Consider the following 25,707-nt stretch of genomic DNA (forward strand, 5'->3'; position numbering starts at 1 on the left):
GGTGCTCCGGGTCATTTGATGAGGTCTGACTCTTGCCCTCGATAGCACTTTCCGCCATCCGGCCGGGTGATCCCTGCTGGCCATTCCATGTCACGGTCCCATCGAACCCTGCAGTGGCGGGAGTGGGGACGTGATTGGATATTGGGGCTGTGTGCGGGGGTGGGTCACTCACAGGGTCGGCCCTATCAATTGACTGCTTCACATATCTGGCCCCATTCCCTGTCACCTTCATAGGCGGGCCCGGGGGTGGCCTCTGACTGCCCAGGGGGCCCTGGCCCATGTCCATGTCCACCTCCAGAACCCGTGCCCCACACCACCAGCCTCACTGCCTCCCTGACCGCCCCCCCCCCCCCTCCTCCCTCCAACACACTTCCCCCAGTTCATCCCTCTCACCTTTCAGACATGTCCGCTGCAGTTTGGAACGTTGATGAACAGGTGTTTATTGTGACATATTGCGCCTAGCACCTAATGCTAACCTATGTGCTTCACCCATGCCAACTTAACTGGTATCTAACTTTCAAACCTGACGTGCCTCAACGTTCCTTCTCATGGGTCCTCCAGGCGCTACGTCAGAATTAGGGGCAGCCTGCTGCGTATCTCGTCATGTGACCTGGGGCCCCTTTGGCAGCTGCCTTCTGGAGTGACCGGGCCTGGTGGGCCCTGCAGTCTTCCACGGGTCACTGGTGGCATGGTGTCACCCTGTTCTGCCCACTATTCAACGGATGCACCAGGGACAGGTGGTAGGTGGGGGGATGCTGAGGTGCTGCGGTATTCGAGCACATCTCCAGCAGGAGTCCTTGTCACAGGCCCCATCACCTCCTCCTTCCTCATGGTGCCCGATGGCCCCTGGGCTACCACTTGGGATGGGGGCATGGCCGGAACGATTTCAGGGCTTTGCCACCTGGTGCTGTCAGTCCTGGAGGCCCATAGAGCCCAGGGACATGGTCACCTTCCTCTGGGACAGTGCCACGTCCCCCTGGGACAGAGTCAGATCCAACCGTGTCAACCAGGTCCATCGCCCTCTGCTCTGCAACGGTGAGAGGCTGCAGGGCCGGCCGGTCACCTCTTGTCGTCTCTCCCTCCCTGCGATTGCCGGCCGCCTTCTCCTGGGGGGACAGTGTGAGACTCGTGTTTGAGTGGAGCACAGGGGATCGGTGGCCAGAAGCTTGTGAGTGCAGGGCACCTGGCCATGCCGGTAGTTTGATGTTGGCATGAGGTGCAGGGTGGGGTGCGGACAGAATGCTGGCGGGTGGGGTTCAATTGCTCTCTAGGCTGGGGGAAGGGGGGGTGGGTGTGCTATGAGTGTGTGGGATGGAGGTTGGTGTTAGGGCACGTGGTGGTGATAACTCACCCTGCTGCCCTGGGGGTTTGCCCATCCTCAGGGGTAGGTTCCAGGGGCACAGTGATGGTGGTGACTCACCCTGCCTTCCTGAGGAGGTTGTGCAGGATCCTGGCGGTGGGGCCCATGGCGCTTGTGGCCTCTGCCCCATGTCCAGTGGTGCCAACTGCGGATAGCAGCCGCCTTCCCACCCCAGGGAACAGGGTGTCCTGCCTCTCCTCCAAGAAATCCAGCAGTATTTACAGCTCTGCATCTGCGAATCTCGCTCCCCAGGGTGACATTTTCTTGGCCGAGAGTGCTTGAGGAGTGGAGTGCTTATATGCAGCTCCTGCGTGTCAGGCTCCCCAGTACACATACCGACCACAGCGAATCCAATGCCGGCAAGTGTTGTAATTTTACCAGTTCCATGTGGCGCTGGTGCTGGCCCATTAGCATGTCCTGAATTGCTGCAGGACCAGCATAATATCAAGGCCACAAAACATCCGCGATTCAGTCCCGGCGTCCGCACTTCGTTCTCCATCAGAGAATACATTATATACGTACAAGTGTTGATGTTGTTATCCGGGAAATCAACACCACCGTACCCATTAGGGGCGTTTTCGCCAAGGTCGGGAGCCAGTGGTATTCCTATGCCGCTGAAAAATCCAGGCCAACATCTATCATTTTCTAATGATCCTCTGCCAGTTCCCTGGTGTATTATGAAAATTAAACAATTGTTTCCCTGGTCATTCATGACACTTCACTACAATTTATAATTTAAGGGATATCGTTTTTCTTTCTTTTTGTGAGGGGTTGTCCCAAAAAAGACAGCTTAATATGATATTTTCTGAAGATTTATTGACAACACAAAACAGTCCTGGGAAAACTAGAAAACAAATTCAGTCATAGCAGATAAATTAACTGCTTGTTTGAGGCATTAATCTTTAACTAGTTTAAATTAGTGCAGTTGAGGGACAGTTGAGTTGTCTTGCATCGCTAACAGCAAGCACAGAGAACCTTCAAGTGTGGAGAATGAATTGGCGCAGTGCTACAGCTTTTCAACAGGAGACCACTGGTCTGCAACATTATGACCGTATCTTTAGTTATATATGCCTCCCATAATTTCCTCAGAACCTATCGATTAGGGTTCGGCTGTCACAGATAGGGGAATAAACAACATTCTTTGCCCAACTGCATCATCTCCGCATGGTGGAAAGGTTTGGTTGTAAAATTTGGTGCACAAGCCAAAACATTTGCGCATTTTTCTGATAGCTTGGATGATGACCTAGTGCCAGCAGAAGGGTTTTCGACTGAGGAGACAGCCAGACAATTGTGGCTTTATGCACTGGCGGTTATTAGAGTTCTTCTGGGATCCAACTCCAACCGCATGTTGTATTTCAAATTAAATGAAAAGTACTTAAACATGCACTTCTTGTTAAGTTAGTTTATTCACCCTGCAAAAAACTCAAGAGGTCACTTTATCCTGCTCCGATAATGCTATATTTTATTTTGTTTCATTTTATATGCAGCACATTTTAATGACACCGAATAGTATACTATTGCATTTGCTCCAGTGAACTGGAATGAGCAAACAGTACATAAAATCCAAATGTCAAGCAATGCTAATGGTTAATTCATGAACTGCTCCTGCCATAAGTATAATCCTGAACAAAATAAAAGCAAACCTCTACATTAAAGGAACTAAAGTTTATTTTGCAATTAATACAAACTATATCCAAATTATATTTCACATCTACATTATATTTCAACATATTACACATTTGTACATGAAATTATATATGTAACTTTAAACAGGTCAATGTGTACTGAGAAGATGCCAATCAGGTATTAGGCATTTCTCACAGAGGAGGCAAAACAAACTCATCGGGAAAGTCACTGTTAACCACTCTATTAGCCAGTTAGGAGTATTTTGGCAGATTTGGAAGAACGTCACCTCTGAATTTCAGCCACTTAATTGGGAAATGGTAAGAGTAAAGAGTCCAAAATCAGAATTTAAAATTAATAGGTAAACAAAATACTTTACATCTTATGCTGTTGGAAATATTACACAGATTCTTTAAAGCCCTAGATGGTATTTCATACTGTCCCAGGCAAATAATACAAGTGCTCACATTAGCGCTGTTAATGTTGTAACTGATCCTTTTTCAATGTTTTTCTCACAATAAATATATTCGACGGTGCTAAAAATGTATTTTTGTAGCATCATGCTTGCACTGCAGGTCTATGCGGTTTTAGAGATCCATTAGGAATTTGGCTAGTTTTAGAAAGTAAAATATCTTGCAAACCATTCCTCATGCTGTGGATCGGATGAAGACTCTGTGACTAGTGTGGTTTCCATCTGTGGAGGGCTACATTAAAAGAAGGAAAACATTTTTATAACTTTGTACGATGACAGTTCAAAAGATATCGGATCTCATTCAATATTTCCATTGGCACAGTCTACCTTATACCTTTTGAAATAAATTAATTTTCCATAATAGGAACTGTAACTATTTCACAATGGAACATTCGCCCAATTCTTCCCAACCCCAGGAAGTCCATTGGAAAATGTACATCAGAATACTGCAAAGGTCCTAACGCACAGACATACTTGAGAATTGCTCAGGAAGTTTAACCTGTGATGTGAATATCTGGGATCTCGAGTTCAGAGTGGAGACTTTGGATAAATACACGGACTTACCTGTGCACGTGTCCAGAAATGTTAAGACTTTTTTGTGATCAATATCTTTGACTGGGCAAAATAACACTGACACCTCAAATCTACAAACAATGAAAACATGCAGAAAAAGAGATCAGAGCAGCTAACAAATGGTGACTAACAAACCAAGGTTACCCATAATATTCTGAGACAACGTTTCACATGAAGTGAAATAATCAACCCACACACATAACTTAGTGAAAAAGCTGGTTCAGGATCTAGAATCAAGGTGTTCAAACAAGAGACTGGACAGTAATATTAGGGAGATGTCGGATTGAGGCAATAATACTCACTAAATGCATAAATTGCTCTAATGAATTGCTCATACTCATGTTGTTGTAGCAGATGATTATTGCGTGATCAGAATGGGCTTTGACTTTTCTCAGTACGTCCTACCTCAAAGTGGGAGTTGTGTTCTCCAACCATCTCAGGCCTCAGGAAACTTGTTGACAAAAGGGAAGATGATTGCTAAATCCAGGGGGCAAGTGACTTTCCACCCACCTGCTGGATGCAGTCAGCTGACAACCTCACCATTCCCCCCCCTCATACGCCTGCCCACATCCCCAATGATCAGACACCCACTGACCCTTATGATCTCTCCTTACGCCCAAAACCCCCGATGTCCACACCAACACATCCAATCTCACCCAAAGCCTCCAATTGCTCTTTCTGCTCCCTGGCTGGGATCTGGCACTGAATGTCACCCCCCTCTCCCTCCATCCAACAGCCAGCCAGCGTCTCATTCTGGATGGCTAAAGCCAGTCAATGGAGATGGAGAAATGTTAATCAGATCCTACTGTTATGTTTAGCACAACCTGAAGAAACCCATTTTCTAGGTTTCTTAACTGCAAACCAGCACCCTGATCCCATCCCTGCCTCTGAGCTAATATCAGGGCTTATGTATCTGTATACGGCAAAGATTTGCTTAAGTTGACAGAAATTTTAAATGGTGTAGGCAGTTTCTATTAATGGAATTTTAAAAAAATTCTCAAAACTAATTTCCTGAGAAAGGAGAAACTCATAAAAACTATGGAACTATTAATTGTGCTGTCCATATACCAAGCAATATGCAGTCAGTTCGTACGAGGATCATTTAAAAAGGAAACAAATTAAAGCTTCATAGAACTAAAGAGGTGAATTCCTTTCCAGAGAACCTGTTCAAATATGTGCCAGGAGATTACTGTTGAATGTAAGGCTCAACTTTTCAGTTGCTTTCCTAAGTTTGGGTCAATCTGCACGTTGTTTACGGAGAACCTCAATTACTGGCCACAGATAATGGGGATTTAGAGGAACGCAACCCATATTTTTCCATCTTTAAAATTAATGGACAAGATCAGTAGTGTCCTTGAGGTTTCTTGACACGAAGAGACTGCATTTACAACTTCAGCTCTGCTTTGTTTCCCAAACATTGGCCCAAATATCTTCTGATCAGTTTCGAGGGAAGAGTCAGGGTTGTTGAGGAGTAGTGGGGAATTGGGAGCATGGTCAGGTGCATAGATACCCAGGAATTAAACTAGGAATTTTCTGACTAACATTTTCTCAGTAAGTACGTTGTAACAGTCCAACTCAGAGTTGGAGACTTCCCGAAGGATCCCAGGGCACAGCCCATTGGAAGTTCAATTTCCCATGCAGTTCCCACAAAGGCAGTGTAGTGGACTTCAGAGGAGTCGTAAAGCGCGTCGTGTGGGATGATCTCCAATGATCTGGAGACTGGAATCAGGGCCCTTATTTAACCAAATGCTTCTCTATAGTCCCTTTCTTGATCTTGAGGAGGTGTCTCAAAGCTTTCAAAGCATAATCACATTTGCCTTGGAGAGAAACATCACAATTATCATGAGATGATTTGCATTGAAAAAAAAAAAATCATTCTTGAGGTATGGACGATACTGCTAAGGTTGCGAATTGCTGCAGGAGGAGAAAGATAGGTCACAATCAGAAGGGAGCCTGATTTTAGTATGTTAGTGGAAAGCAGGTCACTGGTACGGCACGCTACCAGTTGTCATTATAAGGTCAATGTTTGCATTTGTGACAGGTTGGGAAAGTGCTCCCTGTTTGAACATCTTTGACCCCCTCCTCCATTTTGCCAGGCTGTGACTTTCCTTACCCTTGGCCTGGCAAAACATAAGTGAAGTGAAAAATACCATCCCACAGGTTAATAAAGTGGGCTCCATCCTGGGTCTGGAATCCCCATGATGGGTCCCCAAAGTCTACCTCTAGTACTGCAGTTGTCTGTCATCATTATTTAATTTGAGCTCTCCAGCTGACCTACATTGATGTTAGTGTCAGCCCATAGCTATACCTTCTATTTCTTCATAATAGTGGTTGCATAATGATGTACTCCCGCCTCATTCCCATAACTCTGCACATTCACCATGGCTAATCCACCTAACCTGCACACCTTTGGGCAATAAGGAGCAATTTACCATGGCTAATCCATCTAACTTGCACATCTTTGGACTGTGCGAGGAAACCGGAGTACCCGGAGGAAACCCACAGAGACATGGGGAGAATGTGGAAACTCCACAGAGTCACCAAGGGCGGAATTGAACCCTGGTCCCTAGCAATGTGAGGCAGCAGTGTTAACCATTTTACTGCTTCTAACAGCTTTCAATTAAATAGGTCAGTTAACCTATAACAACATCTGAGTGACAAGTGTATCTGCTGATACTCTCTTCCTCTACCATCCCCCCCCCCCCCCCCCCCCCCCCCCATGCCCATTCTCCTTCTCTCTGTCACAAACAAACTTGTTTATCTATCAGGCTTCAGATCTAATGAAAGATAAACACCCAAATTTTCAGTCTGTCTTTTTCTTTACAGATGTCGATAGATCTGTTGTTTCAAATTTCCAGTAACTGAATCTCACTAGTTTTACGGTTAGATGAGATGTCATTTATGAAGTAGACATCATTCTCCAAACAAGACTTATTCCATGTCCAAGTTATCACAGAATGGTTGCAATACGGCAGGAGTTTCTTGCATCCAAGTCGGTGCTCTGCAAGAGTAACTCCGCTAATCCCCCTCCCCCACCTTTAGCTTGAGCCCTCTGTTTTTGTTCTGTTTAGATAATTATCTAATTTCCTTTGAACATCCCAAGGAATGGTATCTGCACCAGATGCTCATGCAGTGCATTCCAGATCCAAACCACTCGCTGTAAAAAAATAAAATCCCCATATTCACCTTTAGCTCTTTTTCTACTCACCTTAAATCAGCGTCCTCTGGTTCCCAATCCTTGCAAAAGGAACAGTTTTGCCCTACCTACTCTGTCCAGACTCCTCATGACTTTGAAGCATTGTAGTTTAGAAAACCAGTTACACTGGCCCAATGTTGAACATTTCTGACAAGTATCCAATATCATATAACACTGAAATGAAGGCAAAATACAACGAATATTGGGAATCTGAAATCAAAACAGTTAATGCTGGAAAAACTCAGCAGGTGTGGCAGCATCTGTTGAGAGAGAAACATGATAAAACGGTCATATGGGCTTGAAAAGTTAACCATGCTTTTCTGTCCACAGATGCTGCCAGACCTGCTGAGTTTATCCAGCATTTTCTTTTTTTATATAACATAATACTGCCTCAAGAATCTATCCATCTTCCCTTGCCATCCACAGGCATCAGCATCGCTTATCCTGAGGGTTACCATTGACCAGAAACTGAACTGACACCAGCCAATCTGCACAGCATAAGACAGGAGTGTGATGGAGTACGCTTCACTTGCCCAGATGAGTGCAGCTCTAATAACACTCAAGAAGATCAACACCATCCAGTACAAAGCAGTCCACATGATTGGCACCCCATCCACAAGCATTCACTCCCTCCACCATCAACACACAATAGAAGCAGTATGTACCACCTTCAATGAAGATGCACTGCAGGAACTCATCAAGGCTCCTTAGAGAGCACCTTCTAAAGTCACGAACACTGACCATTTAGAATGATAAAGGCAGCAGATATATGGAACACCATCACCTGGAAGTTCCCTTCTAGCACACTCACCATCCTGTCTTGGAAATATATTGCTGTTCCTTCACTGTCGATGGAACACAAGAAGTCCATTCCACTAGTAACACATTGCATGTATTATGGTATTGCCATGTATTACAGGTACCACAGTAAATTCCAGCCTGCTGGCTCCTCCCAGAGCATATAAAGGTAGATGCTCTCCTGCGCTGCTCCCATTCTGGTTCCAGCTGCAGGAGGCACAACATCTTGTGCAATAAAGCCTCGAATGTTTCACCATTCTCGTCTCGTGGTAATTGATGGTACATCAATTTATTGCACAAGATTTTAAAAGATGGACTTCCTAATCAAGCCTGATCACCTGCAGCTGAGCCCTCACGCAGCCAATGCCACGCCCACCTTTGACCACTGGCTAGCCTGCTTCGAAGGCTACCTCAGAGCAGCCACTTAAGAACTCTTGGACCCACAGAAGCTCCAAGTCCTCTATTCACGGGTGAGCCCTGAAATTTTTCCCATCATCCGGGATGTGCCCACCTACACAGAAGCGATGACACTACTAAAGGGACATTACGTTAAGTCAGTGAATCAAGTGTATTCCAGGGCACCTCCTGGCCACGAGACGGCACCTCCCAGGGGGACTCTGGACGATTTCTTGCGGACTCTACAGATTCTCAGTAGGAACTGTGACTGCCCGGCAGTTTCGGCAGTCCAACACAATGAACTATTAATCAGAGACGCTTATGTCACGGACATGAAGTCTATGTACGTTCACCAGCGCCTATTGGAAGGGGGTACGCTCAATCTTGCAGAGACTAGGCAGCTTGCTAATTCACTGGAAGTGGCCTCCCGTAATCTGGAGGCCTACATCTTCGACCACGCGGCACCCTCGTGGGCATTGTGGGCCCCACCAGCTGCCGACTCGAGCTCACCGCAAGCCTGCGCCGCGCAGCAGCCAACCAACTCCGGAGGGCCCAAATGTTATTTTTGAGGCCAGAGCAAACATCCCAGGCAGCGCTGCCCGGCGCAGAGCGCAACCTGCAATGGGTGCGGGAAGAAGGGCCACTTTGTTTCCGTTTGCCAGGCCCTGTCGGTCACCGCTGTTTCCAGGCCCGGCATTGCTACACCCCCCCCACGTGTGATCCAGGGGTGCCGCCATCTTCTCCACCACAAGCCATGTGCGGCCCGTGGGCGCCGCCAATTTCTCCACCACAAGCCACGTGCGGCCCGCGGGTGCCGCCATCTTTGATGCCGCCCGCCATGTGCACACCGTGGGCACCGCCATCTTAAACCACGCCTCAGGACCCCTGCTCGTCGGGCCGTTCGCTGCCCGCTGATATGTCCGCCACCGCTGATCAGCCTGGGACCTCCCAACATCTTCCGCAGCTCGCCTCCATCACCCTGGATCAGTCTCGGCTCCACAACCTCGCGACCGCTACGACAATGGTAACGATCAACGGGCACGGGACAACCTGCCTCTTTGGCTCCGCGAGCACAGAGAGTTTCATCCACCCTGCTACGGTAAGGCGCTGCTCCCTTCCTGTATTCCACGTCACCCAGAAAATCTCCCTGGCCTCCGGATCTCATTCCGTGGAAATCTGGGGATACTGTGTCGTGACCCTCACCATTCAGGGCGTAGAATTCAGCAACTTCAGGCTCTATGTCCTCCCCCATCTCTGCGCAGCCCTGTTAGGAGGTTTTGATTTTCAATGTCACCTCCAAAGCCTTACTTTGAAATTCGGCGGACCCCTGCCCCACCCCTCATCGTCTGCGGCCTCACAACCCCTTAAGATCGATCCAGCTTCACTGTTTGCAAACCTCACCCCGGACTGCAAGCCCGTCGCCACTAGGAGCAGACGGTATAGGCGCAGGACAGGGCCTTTATCAAGTCGGAGGTCCAACGGCTTCTGCGGGAGGGGATCATTGAGGCCAGTAACAGCCCCTGGAGAGCTCAAGTGGTGGTAGTGAAGACTAGGGAGAAGCACAGGATGGTCGTTGACTACAGTCAGACCATCAACAGGTACACGCAGCTTGACACGTACCCCCTCCCACGCATATCTGACATGGTCAATCAGATTGCACAGTATCAACTCTTTTCCACAGTAGACCTGAAGTCCACCTACCACCAGCTCCCCATCCGCCCGGAGGACAGCCAATACACTGCCTTCGAAGCAGCTGGCCGCCTCTATCATTTCCTTAGAGTTCCCTTTGGCGTCACCAATGGGGTCTCGGTCTTCCAGCGAGAGATGGATCGAATGGTTGACCAGTACAGGCTGCCGGCCACCTTCCCATACTTGGATAATGTCACCATCTGCGGCCACGATCAGCAGGACCACGACGCAAACCTCCAAAAATTCCTCCATACCGCCAAACTCCTTAACCTCACCTACAATAAGGAGAAATGCGCGTTCCGCTTAACCATCCTTGGCTACGTAGTGGAAAATGGAGTCCTAGGGCCTGACCCCGACCGCATATGCCCCCTCATGGAACTCCCTCTCCCCCACTGCCTCAAGGCCCTGAAACAATGCCTGGTGTTTTTCTCCTATTACGCCCAATGGGTCCCTAATTATGCGGACAAGGCCCGCCCACTCATCAAGTCCACAGTTTTTCCCCTGATGGCTGAGGCCCGCCAGGCCTTCAACTACATCAAGGCGGACATCGCCAAAGCCACGATGCACGCAGTCGACGAGACCCTCCCCTTTCAGGTGGAGTGCGATGCATCAGACGTAGCTCTGGCCGCTACCCTCAACCATGGCTTTCTTTTCCCGCACCCTCCATGCCTCCGAAATTCGGCACTCCTCTGTCGAAAAGGAGGCCCAAGCCATTGTGGAAGCTGTGCGACATTGGTGGCATTACCTGGCCGGCAGGAGATTCACTCTCCTTACTGACCAACGGTCGGTTGCCTTCATGATCCTCCACCTCAGGATCTTGTCATTTTTGATCTTGCCCCACTGCATATTGTTAAACATGGAGGCAACCGACCGTAGGTCAGTGAGGAGAATGAATCTCCTGCCTATGAGATCTTGTATCACGCGGGGAAGCTCAAAGAGCCCCCTGATGCCCTATCCCGCGGTACATGTGCCAGCGCACAAGTGGACCGACTCCGGGCTCTCCCCATGCCTCTGCCACCCAGGAGTCACCCGGTTCTTCCATTTTGTCAAGACCCGCAACCTGCCCTCCTCCACTGAGGTGGTCAGGACCGTAACCAGAGACTGCCAAGTCTGCGCAGAGTGTAAGCCGCACTTCTACCGGCCAGATAGAGTGCACCTGGTGAAGGCTTCCCGCCCCTTTGAGCGTCTCAGCATGGACTTCAAAAGGGCCCCTCCCCTCCACCGACTGCAATGTGTACTTCCTCAACTCATCACTTGATGAGTATTCCCGGTTCCCTTTCGCCGACCCCTGCCCCGACATGACTTCTGCCACGATCATCAAAGCCCTGCACTGCATCTTCACTCTGTTCGGTTTCCCCACCTACATTCACAGCGATCGAGGATCCTCCTTCATGAGTGATGAGCAGCATCAGTTCCTGCTCAGTAAGGGCATCTCCTCGAGCAGGACGACCAGCTACAACCCCCGGGGAAATGGGCAGGTGGAGGGGGAGAACGGGACAGTCTGGAAGGCCGTCCTGCTGGCCCTTCCGTCTAGAAACCTCCCGGTCTCCCGCAGGCAGGAGGTCCTTCCCGACGTGCTCCACTCCATCCGGCCGCTCCTGTGCACCGCGACTAATGAGACCCCTCACGAACGTGTGCTTGCCTTCCCCAGGAAGTCCACCTCTGGGGTCTCACTCCCAAAATGGCTGACAGTTCCTGGACCCGACCTCCTCCGGAAGCATGTGCATAGCCATAAATCGGATCCCTTGGTTGAGAATGTCCACCTCCTCCATGCGAACCCGCAGTACGCCTACGTGGCACACCCCATCAGGCGACAGGACACAGTCTCCCTCCGGGACCTGGCACCCGCTGGGTCCCCACCTACAACCCCCGACCTAATACCGCTCTCCCCCCCCAGTTGCTTCATTCACCCCTGCACCACCCACCCTCCCAGCAGCGGACCTCACCACAGCCCCCACCCCATCAGGATCCGTCCCCTCACTGGATCCACTAAGGGGTGACGAAGATGAGGACAACACGCTCCCGGAGTCACAGGTGACCACGTCGGCGCCCACATCACCACCAGGACTGAGGCGATCACAGCGGAGGGTCAGAGCCACCGACGGACTCAATCTGTAATGTTTTCTTCAGCCTCGTCGGACTCTTTAAACAGGGGGTGAATGTGGTAAACACCACTAGTAACACATTGCATGTATTACGGAACTGCCCATGTATTACAGGTACCACAGTAAATCCCAGCCTGCTGGCTCCTCCCAGCAGGTGGCGTATAAAAGTGTATGCTCTCCTGCACTGCTCCCATTCTGCTTCCAGCTGCAGCAGGCACAACATCTTGTTCAATAAAGCCTCGATTGTTTCACCATTCTCGTCTCGTGGTAATTAACGGTACATCAGTACCTGTCCACCATAACCTTCTCAAAGACAATTAGGGATGGGCAATAAATGCTGGCCTAGCCAGCAATGTCCACATTCCGTCTCCTCCCCCTCCAATGGGCAAGGTCCCTCCCCCCCAGGGCCAAAAGCCTGGCAGTGTTAACCTGGCACTTGGTACAGACATTGCCAGCCTGTCACCCTGGCAGTGCCATCCCATACCAGGGAGGTACAGCTCGGGTGGTGCCAGAGTGCCCAGAGGTGTGCCAGGTTACTACCCTGCCCTGTCTGACCACCCGGGGGTCTCTAATGGACTGAGACCCCCGAGGTGTCGCCCATGTTTGTGTAGACCAGTACTTGCCCTGGAACATTCTCGCAGGAATGGCCATCGACTCCCAGGCACCAGGAGAATCCTCCTGGCTCATTTAAATATGCTGGTCATATCGCACCTACTGGAGCCTGATTTGGGTCTCCCTCGGGATTCACTTGGCACGCCCAGATCCAGACTGGGGGCAACCCAATCGTTGAATCAAGCCCTTAATCTTGATTCATAAAATGTTGCAAATCGCAACTGACAGTGATGATGCCATTTCTACTTAATTCCTCATGTTATCGCATTGTGATTATGTTCCTGGCCTAGTAATCCTGAGGCCTGGAGTAAAGATTCAGAGACACGAGTTAAATCGCACCCTGACAGTTGAGGAATTTAAATTCTAATCGATTAAATAAGCTTGAAATAAAAAGATGGCATCAATAATGGCTTTAATGAAACCAGATTGCAGTAAAAATCTATCTGGACCAATTATTTCCTTTAGAGTAGGAAGTCTGCCATCCTTATTCAGTTAGGTCAATCTGTGACTACAGACCCAGAGAGATATGGTTGACTCTGAACTGCCCTTGGAATTGGCCGTCTAAATCATTCAGTTATATTCATGTTGGTGGCTCAACACTACCTCAAGGGCCATTATAGATCAACTAAATTCTGACCTTACCAATGATGCTATGTCCTGCAAATTAATAAATAAAACCCACAGAAATATCACTCAGTAGGATATTGAGTTTTTGATCAGATCTCATGAAATTCACTACTTTGTCTTTTAAGTCGATGGGTAAGATTCTTCATTTGGGAGACTATGGGCTGGATTCTCCATTATTGAAGCATCGGGTCTTATGACCGAAATGTTGGTGCCGCCCCCGCACCAATGCTCTGCCCAGTGGGGGCCAGCCAGCCGTGCCACGTAAAACCCCCAGCTTTACCTGCAGATACGGACGGAGAATGGTGGGGTCCATGGCTGCGCATGCACACAGCGGCGACCTGCAGTGGCCACGCTATACAACACGGCGCCATCTGTGCGCGGACCGGGCCTGCCAGATAGTGCCTCCCTGTAATCCACATTACCAGCCCCGGTCTGCCCCCCTAGAATCCACCTTACCAGCCCTGAACCACTCCCACCAGTCCCCCCGGCGAAGCCCGTTCTGCCAGTGGAACGGCTCCCCTCCACCCCCGCGACTGTGACAGCACTGGGCACAGTCCGCAGCCGCCACGCAAGGTGCCCAGAAATTGAGAGGACACGCGACCGACGTCGTCGGGAAGTGGGCCCATCGAGGGGGGGCGGAGCATCAGGGAAGGGCTTCGGGTGATATCCTGAGGCAGTCCCAAAGGCGCGTACGCCATTTTTGAGGGGCGGAGCATCCGAAATACGGCAACGGCCCCCGACTTTGGCGTAAAAACGGATTCTCCGGCCAATGGCTGAACACGATTTTGGCATTGGCAATCGGAGAATCCAGCCCTATGTTCTCCTGCCAGAGAAGAACTGCAACCTTGGGAGTGCAAATTGGGAAGTAATTCCGTTTAACTTGACATGCAAATCAATACAAGGCGAGGAGTATGAGATTTCTGAGGGAATCCTGCTATTGGGTCACCCACTCGAAATGGCGGCCCAGTAGTGAAGTCCCACCGCCAACCATCCCCCGTCTGCACTACAAAGCTGAACCCCCTTAATAGGGAGACCCTCAGAGAAGCTCTTAATAGGGAGTCACCCTGGGATCCCCTTCATGGGAGACCCCCCTGGGACCCCATGAATTGAGAGGCCCCCAGACAGATCTTTTTTAAGGAGACCTCCCCAGGGACGCCTTTTATAGAGACCCCCCCACAGGGAACCCCTTAATAGAGCCACCCTCCTCCCCCCCCCCCCCCTCCCCCAGGAACTCCATGAATATGGAGACCCCCCAGGGACTCCTTGAATTAAAAGCCCACAGGGAACTCCTAACTGAAGGAACACCCCACAGGTACCCCTAACTAGAGAGACCACTTGACTAGATGGGGGGGGGGGGGGGGGGGGCTAGAAAAGAAACCCTGTCTGGCTAAAGAGCAGTCCTTATGGGGGAAGTGAAAGAAATACAGCTATAACTGTGCCTGGGGGCTCCATGTCTCCATTCCCCTTGAAGGAGAACAGCTGTGTCCTGTGTTTCAACTCCTCAGATCCATTCGCTGTAAGCCATTCATTCCTTTCTAGTAGTGGGTTGTGATTGACAACTTCCACAAACCAGCTGTAGCCTTAATTCATTCATCTCCCTTCATGGATGAGTGGCTCTCAGTGCTTATATCCCAATGTTTACAAACATCAACCACATCAAAGAGCAGTAAGTGCATTGAATCACATGCTTCAGAATCTAACAAATGCCATGATGTTCAACAGTAAAACTATTGCGGAATCCCCCACCAACAATATCCTGAGGCTTACCATTGACCAGAAACACAACAGGACCAATCATGTCATTACTATAGCTACAAGAATGGATCAGGGACTGGGAAATCTGCACTGAATGACTCACCTCCTGCCACAACAAAATCTAACCACCATTTACAAGACACAAGTTGGGGGTGTGATGGAACACTCTCCACTTGCCTGGATGAGTGCAGCTCCTACAACACTTAAGAAAATTAATACCATCCAAGACAATTGAGTAGCCCACTTGAGTGGTACCCAATCTACCACCTTAAATAAACTGCAATGTGCAGCACTGTCTACAAGATGCACTGCAAGAATTTTCTACATGTCCTTCCACAGCACTTGCCAAAGCTCCAACATCTACCACCTGGAAGGACAAGGGTACTCTACCATCTGCAAGTTCTCCTATTGGAAATTTAATTGTCGTTTCTTCACTGTTACTGGGTCAAAATGCTGGAACTCCCGTACCAGCCTCCCCGGACAGGTGCCGGAATGTGGCGACTAGGGGCTTTTCACAGTAACTTTATTGAAGCCTACTCATGACAATAAGCGATTTTCATTTCCTAACCACCGTATGGGTGCACCTATACCATATGGACTGCAGAGTTCAATATGATGGCTCACTGCTACCTTCTGAAGGGCAATTAGGGTTGAGCAACAAATGCTGGTCTTGCGAATGACTGCCAGAACTCAGTAATGTACTTTTAAAAATCCTTTACCATTCAGTTGCACTTTCAACTCCTAAGTAATATTTTCTGCCTGGATTTTGCAATCAGTAATGAAGCAAGATGCTCAAGGAATGGCCTCAAGGAATGCTGCCAACAAACATATAGTGAATCTGTGGCAGTAATTGCCCTTTCCCCACAGCCGTTTAGATCTAGCATCAAATCAAGATGATGTCTTCATGTGCAGAAGCAGAAATGTAAGTTAGCAATGAGACAACCTAACAATTGTTCACCCACACGAAACCTGAAAATTAAAAGCACTTAACATCGTTCATTTTAATTTAAAAAATAAGAAGGTAAGCTGAAGCTAAAACTACATTAACATTGAAGCTAAAACAAAGATACACTTTTTAAAATAGAAAATAAATGTGCTTTTTAAAAATTCATTTACAGGATGTGGATGTTGCTGAATAGGTCAGCACATATTGCCCATCTCTAGTTTTCCTTCAGAAAGTGGTGGTGAGTTGCCTTCTTGAATCCCTGCAGTATTTGAGGTGTAGGTACACCCACTGTGTTGTGAGGGAGGGAGTTCCAGGATATTGCCCCAGCGACAGTGAAAGAACGGCGATATATTTCCAAGTCAGGGTGGTGAGTGGCTTTGAGGGGAACCTCCAGGTGGTGGAGTTCCCAGATATCTGCCGCTCTTGTTCTTCTAGATGGTAGTGGTCGTGGGTTTAGGTGGTGTTGTCTAAGGAACCTTGGTGAGTTACTGCAACATCTACAAGGTGCACTCCAGATACCTGATAACCCCACCACCTGAGGCTGCCACTGTTCGTCAGTGGTGGAGGGTTTGAATGTTTGTGGAAGGGGGGGCAATCAAACAGGCTGCTTTGTCCCGGATGGTGTTGAGCTTATTGAGTGTTGTTGGAGCTGCACTCATCCAGGCAAGTGGAGAGTATTCCATTACATTCCTGACTTGTACATTGTAGATGCTGGGCAGGCTTAGTTCGAGCTCCTTGATGCCATACAAGGCCAAATGCTGCCTTGATGTCAAGGGCAGTCACTCTCACCTCACCCCTGGCATTTAGCTCTTTTGTTCATGTGTGAACCAAGGCTGTGATGAGGTCAGGAGTTGAGTGACTCTTGCGGAACCCAAACTGAACCTCCGTGAGCAGGTTATTGCTGAGTAAATGCAGCTTGATAGCGCTGCTGATGACTCCTTCCATCACTTTGCTGATAAAAATATATATGATTTTTAGTCATTGTCGAGAAATTTGACATCCCACAAATATATTCATTCAACAAGGTGTAACTTTTTAGGGTACTTACAGGAAGACTAACAGCTCTCATCAATTCACAATTGCAAGAGAGATGAGAATCTGTGTGCATCATCTGGAGGAACGTAGATTCACTGACTATAACTTCTGGGTTTCCACATTATTCTGCACAAGTTTGAATTCCTCAAGTTGCTGTCAGTTTCAGTAGAGTAATGCTGGTGGGCACTGACCGTTTTGCTGTCATTATCACAGTAAAATTCAGGCCCCTACATGGAATCACATAATCATTACAGCACAGAAGGCCATTCGACACTCATAAGGAATGATCCACATACTTCCACTCCCCTATCCTCTCCCCACATCCCTGCATGACTAAACTTAAGGGAATATACCAACTTTATATATCCTGTCCTCATAATGTAACCATTTAATCCTCCATATGCCATAGCGAAGCTGCGTGGCCTTCTGTCCAGTTTCCCAGAATTGTTTTGAGATGTAAAAAAGCATGATAACTTTTCCTGGCTCGAGGAAATAATTGTCGAGCACAGCTAAGTGTGATTTCTTGCAATGGCAAGTTGTGGAAGGGAGAAGCATTCAGAATGGTTTACATTTTCTCAAATAACATTTTGGCTCAAAACCTTGCCCTAGTTTCTATGCTATTTCGGCTGGAGCAAAGTTAGTTACTTTGAGCTTTCTGTTGAAATAATAGCAAGAACCTAGATAGCATAAACTATTTTGAAGGCAAATTGTGTATGCCCGTGTGCATGCTTACTTAAAGAATGAAAAGTCAAAGGATTCTGCTAAGATTCGCCAACAGGTTGCGAACTGTGGCCACCAAATTTGATCCAATGGAAGATACCAACTAATAACAATAATATGTTAATACATAAGAACATAAGAACTAAGAGCAGGAGTAGGCCATCTGGCCCCTCGAGCCTGCTCCGCCATTCAATGAGATCATGGCTGATCTTTTGTGGACTCAGCTCCACTTTCCGGCCCGAACACCATAACCCTTAATCCCTTTATTCTTCAAAAAACTATCTTTACTTTAAAAACATTTAATGAAGGAGCCTCAACTGATTCACTGGGCAAGGAATTCCATAGATTCACAACCCTTTGGGTGAAGACGTTCCTCCTAAACTCAGTCCTAAATCTACTTCCCCTTATTTTGAGGCTATGCCCCCTAGTTCTGCTTTCACACGCCAGTGGAAACAACCTGCCCGCATCTATCCTATCTATTCCCTTCATAACTTTATATGTTTCGATAAGATCCCCCCTCATCTTTCTAAATTCCAATGAGTACAGTCCCAGTCTACTCAACCTCTCCTCGTAATCCAACCCCTTCAGCTCTGGGCTCTGGGATAGACTACTCCTATACAGCCAAGTTAAGCTTTTTATTGTCTTTAACACTAAATGCCAGTTATGCTGGTCCTTTTGTCAAGGTGTTTAGCTTCAAAGTATTCTTTCTCTATATTGTTACGGCTGATGAGCTAGGAGCAGCTGCAGGTCTTGATGAGAATCTGATTTATCATACAATTTAACCTTGGCATTAAATTTATTTTGCAAGAATAAATGGCCCTGAAAAAATGTAATTTGAATTGTACATCCCATCTGTCTTGCGCTTCTAATGTATTTTGCCTTTCATGTTCCTTCTTCAATCTGTTGACAGATTCCACAGGCTGAAAAATCAAGGTCGAGTCCAACACAACAAAGGTTTCAGGCAGTTACAGAATTTCAAGGACATCTGAAGCAACCTGAGCAACGTGAGGGAATTGATACTTGTAAATTTGATTTGTATACTGTTGAGCCATATCCTTGCTCAAAACAGAAACTGAACTGAAAAAGCAGTAAAGGTAAACCTAGAAATGAAACAGAATTTCCCAGTCTCTAAGGAAATCAAAAAACAAACTGGGATTGGGAAATCCAAACTAAACCCTTTTTGAAAAATGTAAAAGGACACAGATCAGTCCAAGCAGCAATAGAAGTTGTGGGAATCCACTGATGCAGCACAAGCAAGCTGAAGAACACTGAAGACCGTCCAGATCCAGAAGCTGAAAATAAGTTTCTGCAGCTGTTTCTGTTACTGAAAGATAACATTGAATGGGTCCATCCCACCCAGACCAAGTTGAGCAAATTGCAGACGTGTGCCATTTGTTGTTAAGATTGTGCCTATATGTAACTGGTTGGCTATGCACTGCTGTCAGTTGGAGGATCAGCTGATAGCTCTGAGGAGAGATGAAATTCCTTGTGAGGAAGACAGTTTGAAAGACTTTGTGACTGAGTGCAATTACTGAAATTTGAGCCAGTTCGCAAGATTTGATTTAGTTGTATCTGCCATTGACTGTGCAATTTATAGTTTATACATGCTGGGTCCTGGAATTGTACTGAAACTTTCTGCAATTGCCTGTTGAAGATGGTGTTTTGGACCATAACAAACATGGCCAAATCATAAGGGGATGAGGTAGGACGAAAGCAGGGAAATCCTCATTGTGGGAATCCTAAACCCTGGGAATATAATAACAACTGGCCTATACTCAACAGAGGTACATCATATCAGACCAGACATAGAGAATAAAAGAAATTGAAGCAGGTGTAGGCCACTCGGTCACTTGCACTGGTTCCATTACTCAATAAGATCAAAGCTGATCCTGTTCCCTCTGCTACCCCTTTCTACACTATCTCTAGATCCTTTGATTCCCTTAGTATCCAAATCCTTCAACCAAGAAATTTCTCTTCATTTATGTTTGAAACAATCAACCCTTTTTCTGACTCCCAGTCAGATGATGCACCCTCCCAGCTTTTACCCTGCCAAACCCTTAACATCACATCTCATTCTTTTAAACCCCAGGGAATTAAGGTGCAGACTACACAATCCGAGTCATCCCAGAAATTGTTCTGGGAGCCTTTGTTGCACTCCCTCTAAGGTGAGTATTATCTTTCCTTATAAGAGCAAAAGTGTACTTTGGGTGTCATCTTACCAAGAATGGAACTGCCGTAAGACTTCTTTACTATTAAACTCTAATCCTTTTCTGATAAAGGATAACATAACATTTGTTTCCCTAACTGCTCGTTGTAACTGCATGTCAACCGTCTGTGATTTGTGCAAGTTCAACCAGATCCCTCTGAATATCGACACTTTGCTTTTCTTTTTCCACTTAATTCAATTCTGCTTTTCTATTGCCCCGCCGAAGTAGATAGCTTCGAATTTCTCCACATTATATTTGATCAGCCAATTTTACAACCCAATCTATCTAACCCAGTTTGAATACAGTGCACCCAGTCCCCTCAGCTAAGTCATTGATAGAGAGTGCACATAGCTGAGGCCCAAGCAGTGATCCTTACAGTACTGCATTCAAAAATGACTTGTTAGTTCCTACTCTCTATATTATTTAACCAATCCTCAATTCACCCTAATATGTTGCCCCCAATTACAAGACCTCTAAATTTGTGTAATAACCTCATGTACATTTGAGTACAGAAGCAGGGATTTGTTGTTGCAATTATATAGGGTCTTGGTGAGGCCACACCTAGAATTTTGTGTACAGTTTTGGTCTCCTTTTCTGATGAAGGATGTTCTTGCTCTCGAGGGAGTGCAACGAAGATTTACCACTGATTCCAGGGATGGCAGAAGTCATATGAGGAGAGATAATAATAATAATACTAATCGCTTATTGTCACAAGTAGGCTTCAATGAAGTTACTGTGAAAAGCCTTGGTCGCCACATTCAGGCGCCTGTTTCGGAGGCCGGTCGGGAATTGAACCCGCGCTGCTAGCCTTGTTCTGCATTACAAGCCAGCTGTTTAGCCAACTGTGCTAAACCAGCCCTTCACCCACTGTGCCAAACCAGATTGACTAGGTTAGGATTGTTCTCGCTGGAGTTCAGAAGAATGATGGAGTTCTCATAGAGACTTATAAAATTCTAACAGGACTAGACAGGGTAGATGCAGGGAAGATGTTCCCGATGGTGGGTGTGCCCAGACCCAGGGGTCACAATCTGAGGATTCGGGGTAAACAATTTCGGGCAGAGATGAGGAGACATTTCTTCACCCAAAGAGTGGTGAGCCTGTGGAATTCATTACCACAGGAAGTAGTTGCTGCTAAAACATTGAATATATTCAAGCGAGGCTAGATGTAGCACTTGGGGCGAATGGTATCAAGGCTACGGAGAGAAAGCAGGATTAAGCTGTTGAGTTGGATGATCAGCCATGATTGTGATAAATGGTGGAGCAGGCTCGAAAGGCCAAAATACCTCCTCCTGTTCCTACCTTCTATGTATCTACCTGGAACCTTGTTGAATGCTTTTCGAAAATCCAAATGCAATTCATCCATAGTTCCCCTCATCACCCCACTAGTTACAACCTCATATGCAATTTTTCTTTCATAAATCAGTTTTGACTCTTCCAAATTATATTATAATTTTCTAAATGCCTTGATGTTGTGGCCCCTGTACCCACCTGACCACCAGCAGGAATTAATCTGATCTGATTTGAAGGTTTGTTGTGATCTAATTTTTGGGGGGAAAAAATTGTAATTTTTGTGAATATTTAAATGATCATTTTATACTGATCCCCTTACAAAGGAGGTCTGTTGCAAAAGCTAGAATGTGTTTCTGATGTGGGATGCCCCAAGTATCCCAAAGCCGATGTAAAGCATTTTAACTGCACCACATCCCTCTGGACCTGACAAAGTTTAGAGGAGTCATGGAGACTTTTCAACATCTACACTGAATGCATCCTTCATCCTTTCACCCTCTCATCTGAATTTGGGGCCAATGCATCTTTGAGGTCTATGGGATTGAATTGGCCAAAACCTTTAGTTTTCTGGGATGAATGACTCATGGAACAGAATACCAGAGCAGGAAAGACTGGTTGATCCTTTGAAGACCATCAAACACGCATGAGCTGTAAGTTTGGTAAAGGGACTGTGTCATGTGGAAGGGAAAGAAAATTCACTTGGGACAATCATTTATTGTTATAGGACAGGGGTGGGTAAACTTTTCCGTGCAAGGGCCACATTCAGAAATTCACAATTTTAAAGGGGCGCATAGTATATTAATTAATAGTCCCGGTTGTAACCAATTAGCGTGCGGCATATACCTCAGCGCTTCCCCCGGCAGCATCCTGCCTTTAGCCCTCTTTGTCTCTACTTTTCAAAAATGGCGCTTCACCCGGTTATGATTCTGGGCGCCTCATATAGAACATAGAACAGTACAGCACAGAACAGGCCCTTCGGCCCTCGATGTTGTGCCGAGCAATGATCACCCTACTCAAGTCAACATATCCACCCTATACCAGTAACGCAACAGCCCCCCCCCCCATTAACCTTATAAAAAAAAAATTTTTTTTTTTTAAATTAAAATTTTTTTTTTTTATGACTTGATCTTGGTGGGCCGCATAAAGACCTTTGGCGGGCCGCATGCGGCCCGTGGGCTGTAGTTTGCCCACCCCTGTTATAGGATGTCCTGGCACCTGCCTGATGATAAAAATTTTAAAAATATTTTTGACAGCAGTTCTGTCTTTTTGGGCAGGTGGTAGCAAGAACGTTTTTGGCTGGGATTTTTAGGATGGCAGCTGGATTTCCCTTCCCACCATCGAAGCATCGCCGATGAATGCTTCTCTGACAATAAATGCACTGCTTTAATTTACGGGAGATGAGACTTCCACTCCTCACTCATAGGAATCCCACCAGAGACACCTGCAGGTCAGTAGCGCCCTAGTCCCAGCAATGCAAAGCTTCAGTGCAGAGTGCTAGAACTGCTAACGGTCCTGAGCCCAAGTCCCAGAAGTCCAGGATCTGGTAAATGTGCGGGTCCCAGGACAGGGAGGTGAGTGGGGGGGGGGGGGGGGGGTGAAGGAATTGGACGGGCCAAGGGTGGGGGGTTTGAGCACCTACAGGGCTCAGACCTTGTGGGAAATGTGATGGGTTTTTTCATTCTTGATTCATAAACAAGCAAAAAAAATACTGAGGGTGGCAATCCAATAAAAAAATTATAGTATTCTTGGAAGTTGGTTGGGGAAAAGTAAAAATTGCCTCTAAGAAACTTAAATTATTCACAAAGGACGTTTGGTCACAAGATTTCTCAGAATTAAGCCTCTTTACTCTCTTCTGCCTATAGCAGGCTTATTTTTTATCTAACCACAGTTGTCAGTTCCATGTTCACTAAATTATGTAAGTATTAATTGATCTATGAGCCACTTTATCTTTTAAATAAAGAGAGTCAGTAGTTCCTGTCAGAAAACAACATATCAATTTTGCATATTAGATTAAGTACAAATTTGCCTATTTTCAATTATCAAAGATAAAGGGCAGAACTTTCCCGATTTATGCAGAGTGTCGCAACAGGCGGGAAAAGTGGCGCTGAAGCTGCCAGTCCCAATAGTGTCCATCTTCATCACATCATTAATAACTTAGAAAAATTCAAAGGGGCGGTCCCACAATGTAATGCTGGTGGGGCAGCTCAACCTGCAACTTAGTATTTTTACATATAATTTTGTTAGAGTTTTATCAATTCTTACAAATTATGCAACAAACTATTGAAAAGCTGGTACAGCACAGAATGATTACTTGTGCACACATAAACATAGAAAAAGACAGGAGAACGCCAAAACATTGGTTCTTGAACTTAGTGCTTCAACCATACAATGAATAAGCTACGGAATGAGCTCGGTGGGGAGGAGGATAAGGCACGGTCAAAAGCTTTCTCCACATCTAAGGAAATCACTAACCCATCGAACACCTGTTTTTGAAAGACTTGAATTACATTCAATAATCTACTGACATTGTTGCAAGAGTTCCAGTCTTTTATGAACCCAATCTGATGCCCGCATTCCCACCAAGCGTTGCACCAACACTTTAAACAACAGTTTCAAATCTACGTTCAGGAGCAAGATTGGGCTGTAGGATACACAACCTTCAGGATTATTACCTGTCTTCAAAATAAAGGAAATATTCGCTGCTTGGAGCTGCAGGCAGCAGCAGACCTGCCTCAAATGAATGACTATACTTGCCAATCAGTGGATCCATTAGCAAGTCCTTAAATTCCTTGTAAAATTCACATCCATCAGGCCCTAGGGCCTTACGAGGTTGGAGCACACTCATGGTCAAAGCCACTCCCTCTATGGCAAATACATCTCTCATCAGATAAGGAGATCAAAACTGCACACAATATTCTAGGTGTGGCCTCGCTAAGGCCCTGTATAATTGCAGTAAGACATCCCTGCTCCTGTACTCGAATTCTCTCGCTATGAAGGCCTACATGCCATTTGTCTTCTTAACCTGTGTCTTCTGCACCTGCATGCTTATGACCGAGATCGGGGGAGGTTACCTGAAGTAAAAACTCAAGGAAAAGAGGAGGAGGCCATCAAGTATAGGATTGCTCTTGGCATGAAAAAGTAATCAATTCCAGTATGAAATTGATGAGTAGCAGAGAAAAAAGTGAATTCTTATCCCAAGGATGCAGTGTTCTCGACACCTCACAGACCAAAGCTAGAGTCCTTGTCTGTTGGATAGGAGGATTCCTGTTTCTCCATGTAAAAGTCCTTTTACAATCACATATCTATCCCCCTTGCCTTTCACACAATCTCTATCTTGAAAAGAACATTTTTATTGACTAAAATTGCTATGCCCCCACTACTAGTCGTGAACAAGGCAAAAGTCACCTGTCCCACCCAGTCCCGCTTCAACTTTCAGTGCTCCCGGTCACCTAAGTGAGCTTCCTGCAACAAGGCTAGCTCCACTTCCTCTTCTATAAGGAAAGATAGGGGCTGGAATTCTCCATCCATTCACGCCAGCGGGATTCTCTAGTCCCGGTTCTTCAGTGAATGGAGTTTTGGCTGAGCGCTAAATTTTCTGTTCTCGTTGGCAGGGGTGGCAGCTTTTATGCAGTTGCAGCTTTAAAGGCTCGAGGGCTATTCCTGACCCCAGCGAATCACACGCCGGTGTGGGTTAGAATTGCACTAGTTAAACATGACATGAGCGCTGACCCATTAGCATGTCTTGAATAGCTCTGGAATTTGCACCCCCATCGGGAATGTGGAACATCAGCCATTCAGTCAGCAGTTAAGTGTCAGCACTTAAGTCACTCAAAAGGAGAATGCTGCCCAATGTGTTTTCAGCTTGTGGAGATTAGGTCATTTCTGAGTGGAGGTCAGAAAGGCAAAAAGTTTGGAGAAGCTTTGAGAGAGAGAGAGAGAGAGGAGCTGAGTTCTGATCTCCCTGACTCTGAGTGCACAATTCTTTCCAAGTAGGAGAGTTTAAAAACAAGAGTAATAATACCTTAAAAGCAGAACAGTCTTGTCTCAGCACGGTAGCATTGTGGATAGCACAATCGCTTCACAGCTCCAGGGTCCCAGATTCGATTCCGGCTTGGGTCACTGTCTGTGCGGAGTCTGCACATCCTCCCCGTGTGTGCGTGTTTCCTCCGGGTGCTCCGGTTTCCTCCCACAGTCCAAATATGTGCGGGTTATGTGGATTGGCCATGATAAATTGCCCTTAGTGTCCAAAATTGCCCTTAGTGTTGGGTGGGGTTACTGAGTTATGGGGATAGGGTGGAGGTGTTGA

At 46.8% G+C, this 25,707-nt stretch overlaps 1 protein-coding gene across 9 annotated transcripts in view; it reads right to left on the minus strand.

Annotated features, from left to right (window-relative positions):
* Positions 1-3,004: 3,004 nt before the first annotated feature.
* fam184ab (family with sequence similarity 184 member Ab) overlaps positions 3,005-25,707 on the minus strand; it is a 286,418-nt gene continuing 263,715 nt past the window's right edge. For 4 of the 9 annotated variants that reach the window (XM_038799695.1, XM_038799689.1, XM_038799694.1 and 1 more), the window contains 2 exons: positions 4,020-4,099; positions 3,005-3,687 (listed from right to left, as the gene is read on the minus strand). In XM_038799695.1, coding sequence (XP_038655623.1) covers positions 3,662-3,687; positions 4,020-4,099 — 106 coding nt within the window. In that variant the 3' untranslated portion in view covers positions 3,005-3,661. Of the gene's footprint in view, positions 3,688-4,019; positions 4,100-25,707 lie in introns of those variants that run through there. The other 5 variants (XM_038799693.1, XM_038799690.1, XM_038799688.1 and 2 more) reach the window with 2 other exon arrangements.

The sequence above is a fragment of the Scyliorhinus canicula genome, chromosome 6 (genome assembly GCF_902713615.1).
Source record: "Scyliorhinus canicula chromosome 6, sScyCan1.1, whole genome shotgun sequence".
Lineage (NCBI taxonomy): Eukaryota > Metazoa > Chordata > Chondrichthyes > Carcharhiniformes > Scyliorhinidae > Scyliorhinus > Scyliorhinus canicula.